The sequence below is a fragment of the Salvelinus sp. IW2-2015 genome, unplaced genomic scaffold, assembly GCF_002910315.2.
Source record: "Salvelinus sp. IW2-2015 unplaced genomic scaffold, ASM291031v2 Un_scaffold1648, whole genome shotgun sequence".
Lineage (NCBI taxonomy): Eukaryota > Metazoa > Chordata > Actinopteri > Salmoniformes > Salmonidae > Salvelinus > Salvelinus sp. IW2-2015.
In genome coordinates, this window is record NW_019943060.1 from 9853 (window position 1) to 14003 (window position 4151).

General features: G+C 42.7%; 1 protein-coding gene across 1 annotated transcript in view; it reads right to left on the reverse strand.

Moving 5' to 3' along the window:
- Positions 1–964: 964 nt before the first annotated feature.
- LOC112071577 (slit homolog 3 protein-like) overlaps positions 965–4151 on the reverse strand; it is a 185089-nt gene continuing 181902 nt past the window's right edge. Inside the window, 3 exon segments of the mRNA XM_070439444.1 lie at positions 965–2972; positions 3169–3374; positions 3626–3723. Of these exon segments, the coding sequence (XP_070295545.1) occupies positions 2731–2972; positions 3169–3374; positions 3626–3723 (546 nt within the window). The 3' untranslated portion in view covers positions 965–2730.

Here is a 4151-nt window from a genome sequence, read left to right on the forward strand (position 1 = left end):
AGGTAGAATAACAGTTGTGGTGGATGGCACCATCTATTGGTCAATAATAATACCACATCACACTGTAAAAGCAGTCACTTTTTTTATTTAACTAGGCAAGTCAGTTAAGAACAAATTCTTATTTACAATGACGGCCTACCCCGGCTAAACCAGGACAACACTGGGCCAATCGTGTGCCACCCTATGGTGACTACCAATCACAGCCGGATGTAATGCAGCCTGGATTCAAACCAGGGACTGTAGTGACGCCTCTGGCACTGAAATGCAGTGCCTTAGATTGCTGCGCAACTCGGGAGCCCTTCAGCACAAGCAGCAACTACACTTGTGTTCCCCAAACCTCTCCTCGAGTAGACTACCCCCAAGCCAGTTATTTGATGTATTCCAGAACTAGCACTGCTGATTCAACTAATGAAGGGCCTGATGATTAGGTGGCCATTAGAATCAGCAATGCTACTTCTGGGATACATCAAAGACATGGACTGGCTGCTGTACTCCAGGGGATGTTTGGGAAGAACTAGACTAAACAGAAACAGATTGAAATGGTGGAAAATATACAAAATAAACAGAAAACAACATATGCCCTCCCTGTGATTTCATTATCTATTAGGTACTAGAGTTCAAACTGTGTGAATAGCCAAAGCTCCCAAATAAGTATTTAAARGACTCACTAGAGGATTATTGTAGTTGTCACTGATGCATGGGAAAGCCTTGCACCCCGAGGCCCACCATTGATTTCAAAAACAGATTATTTCCTCTTGAAGTGGATTATTTTTGTAAATATTTGCAGTTTGATTAAATAGAAATGTMGACACAGGGAAGTTGAAGCCTTTTCTAAACAAGGAAATCTTTCCCAGGGACTTTCACAATATTGTACAAACATTAGTCTACTTAGAGCATTTCTACAATGTCCACAGCATGCAGTGTAACCAGTCAGTCCTACAGTACATTAACTCAAACACAGAGACTCGTTTCACGGTAGTTTTATTTTCAACATTCAACATAATTATTCATCACTGACAAGTTCATGTTTTACCAGAAATAAATTCTATGTCTGGAGAACACAACTTATATTATGGCCAACATAATACTCATTATTATTATAGAAWACAAGACATCTCACAACAGATCATTTACATTGTAGAGCCTACACGTTCCATACATACAGAAGCATTCAATGTCATGTTTTGAGGCATGGTGGTATTGGAGTAGTTAGGGTGAGGGCCTGGGGGTAAGGGGAGTACGGAACTTGATCACTGACAAACTCTCAATTGAGGTATATTTGGTAACACTTTATTTGAAATGTACGGTACATTACAGCAGTGTCCTGATGTTGTACTATAATACATCAAAAAAGAAACAAAATGTTACTGGATATATTCTGACTGATAGGGGGACGACTGTGATGAGACCTCACATCCTGTGATGAGACCTCACATCCTGTGATGAGACCTCACATCCTGTGATGAGACCTCACATCCTGTGATGAGACCTCACATCCTGTGATGAGACCTCACATCCTGTGATGAGACCTCACATCCTGTGATGAGACCTCACATCCTGTGATGAGACCTCACATCCTGTGATGACTTCATGGGCTTCATATCAATCCGGTACTAATGGGCTTCATTAATAGTGTTAGTAGTAACGGACGGTTATGATTCGAGTCCAACAAAGATTTCCCAGGCCAGGTGTTATAAAGTCCTTTTCCAACTGAGCAGTGACCACACAGACACATCAGCAACACCTTACCTTGCTGATGATACCTGGACACCAGGACAAACTTCATGAGTTTGTCATAGAAATAGAATCCATAGAAATTGAATACCTTCTATTATTAAAATATGCMGGATTCTAGGATCCTATTTCTATGGCGGAACCATCGTATATTGGCAGGGTCTTCCGTCGCCGTATCATAAACAAAGTTCACATCCTCAGACTCTCTGTGTCTGTCATGCAACCATGTAAGAAACACAGAGAAACACACAGTACAGAATTTCAGGAGAACTTCACTGGCTGACAGGAAACTGTAGAAGCCATCTTGGCCCATTGTACTCTAGAATCTCTGATGTGGAACACCAAACAAATACAAATCAGTAACAATGTAAAAGGTTTTCCTATGGCACAAAGTATAAATCACTGTTTGTAAGCTCTGTGGATAAGAGTTCAGATCCTTTAGCGTGAGCTCAGCTGCTTGGTGGTGGGGAAGGTCCGTTATAAAGCTGGGGAGCAAAGTGGGACAGTTCCTTGTTTGCCTCCTCCATAGCTGAAGGTCAGGAAAAAGACTGCCTTCCTCTTTTTTATGTCTGAGGAGATGCAGCACCATCTTCTCCTTCTCTTCACAGCCTTTTTGTACAATTGCTTCCTCAGCTTCTCGTCCACATTTAAAGTGTCCAAAACTCCCCTATCGTATCAACACGTACAATCACATGCAATAATACACTGGGCAAATAAAAACCATGGGCTAGGGTTATACATTTATATAGATTTATAYATATAAATTCATATACTTTCAGGAATGTTAATCTGTTTTGTTCTTTTTTTAGGTACAAAATAACTTCATTTGACACAATAATATAAACCATTTTTTAAAATGATCAAGTCTCTTCTTAAAAAAAAAATCCATTAATAAAAATAAGTTCTATGTTTTATTTTACAATATATTTTATTTTTGGTCTCTGGCAGCAGGTCCTTTATTTAGATTGTGGCTGTTTCCATGGCGATAGCTGGATATTACAATGGGCACATGGCACAGCCACACTCCAGGGTGATTTCAATCTCCTCAGAGAACGAGCTCCCGTCGGTGCACTTGAAGAACACTTTCCGCCTCCGGCTCTTAGATGGGGCGCAGCAGAGGCCYMCGGCACAGGCGCGGGGACACTCYACCCGGTGGATCTTACTGGTGGAGGTGCACGTGTTCATGGGCTGCTGGCGCTTCAGCAGCTCACGCACCGCCTCTCCCTGGCACGTCACATCTAAACGAGGTCAATGGGAGAGCTTCACAGTAAACTTATTTCACTCTGACATGGACAATTTCAGATTGTATAGCCTATTATTATTATTATTATGGACCTCTGATAGTCAAGTTTCTGTATGCAGTAGAATGTCCTTCCAGAAACAGTTTCTCAATGTTGGAAACCRCCTAGGTGTGTGTGTGTSTATTCCTCTCACCTGTGGCACAGGCAAGGCCAGTGTAGCCTGGCTGGCAGTGGCAGGAGGGCTCCCCACTCCCTGTGACTCTACACTCCCCGTGTCTACACTGGTGTCCCCGACAGGCTTGGGGCTCCTCTCTCCTGTCACAGTACTGCCCTGTGTAGCCCTCAGCACACTGACAACTGTAAGATGACGCCTTAGGCACACACAGCCCATGGATACACCTGGAACAAAGAGGTTTACAGTTCATGTGAAGAATGGTAATTGATGTGTGTTTAATAATTCATCCACGTTGAGTACATATTATTCATATTTTATAACATTATTAAACATGAGCAAGTGTAAAAGCATGAGTCCATTTGTATGCTTGTGAATGTACTAATGTGTTGAGGATGAGGTTCATTATGGATTATTAGTTATGATTAAAGGCCTATGTTGAGGTGTCTTGGATATGTAGCTGTTAGACAGGCCGTACCTGCTGCTCTGACAGGGGCAGTCTGATATGTAGCTGTTAGACAGGCCGTTACACCCGTGGTCGCCACGACTGGCGAGACGATCAGATGCTAGTCCGTCCTGTCCTCCCATGTAGCGTGTTTAGGCGTCGCACAAGTGGGACATGCCATTTATTGCCCTGGCCAACTGCAGTCCTCATGGCCTTCCTTTTTGCAGAGCAATGCCTAAGGCACGTTCACGCCTCAGCAGGATGAGCAGGATGGACCTCCATCTCCTTAGGCATTCTTCTTTTTCGGTTGTTTTTCAGAGGTTGGTAGAAAGCCGTCTCTCACTCCCTCTTTTAGTGTCCTATGGAGTTCATAACTTGGGCGGGTGGTGACCTGATATGCCTACCGCTGTAATAGCTTGTAGTGTCCTTAAATATTTATATTCGACAAAAAAAAAAAAAACCGACCGCGTGTATCACCAGTCACAAACCACCAAACCCCACATTCTGACAGTAACATATTGTTCATATAGTTGTGAATGGTTCAAAGATTGAAACACAG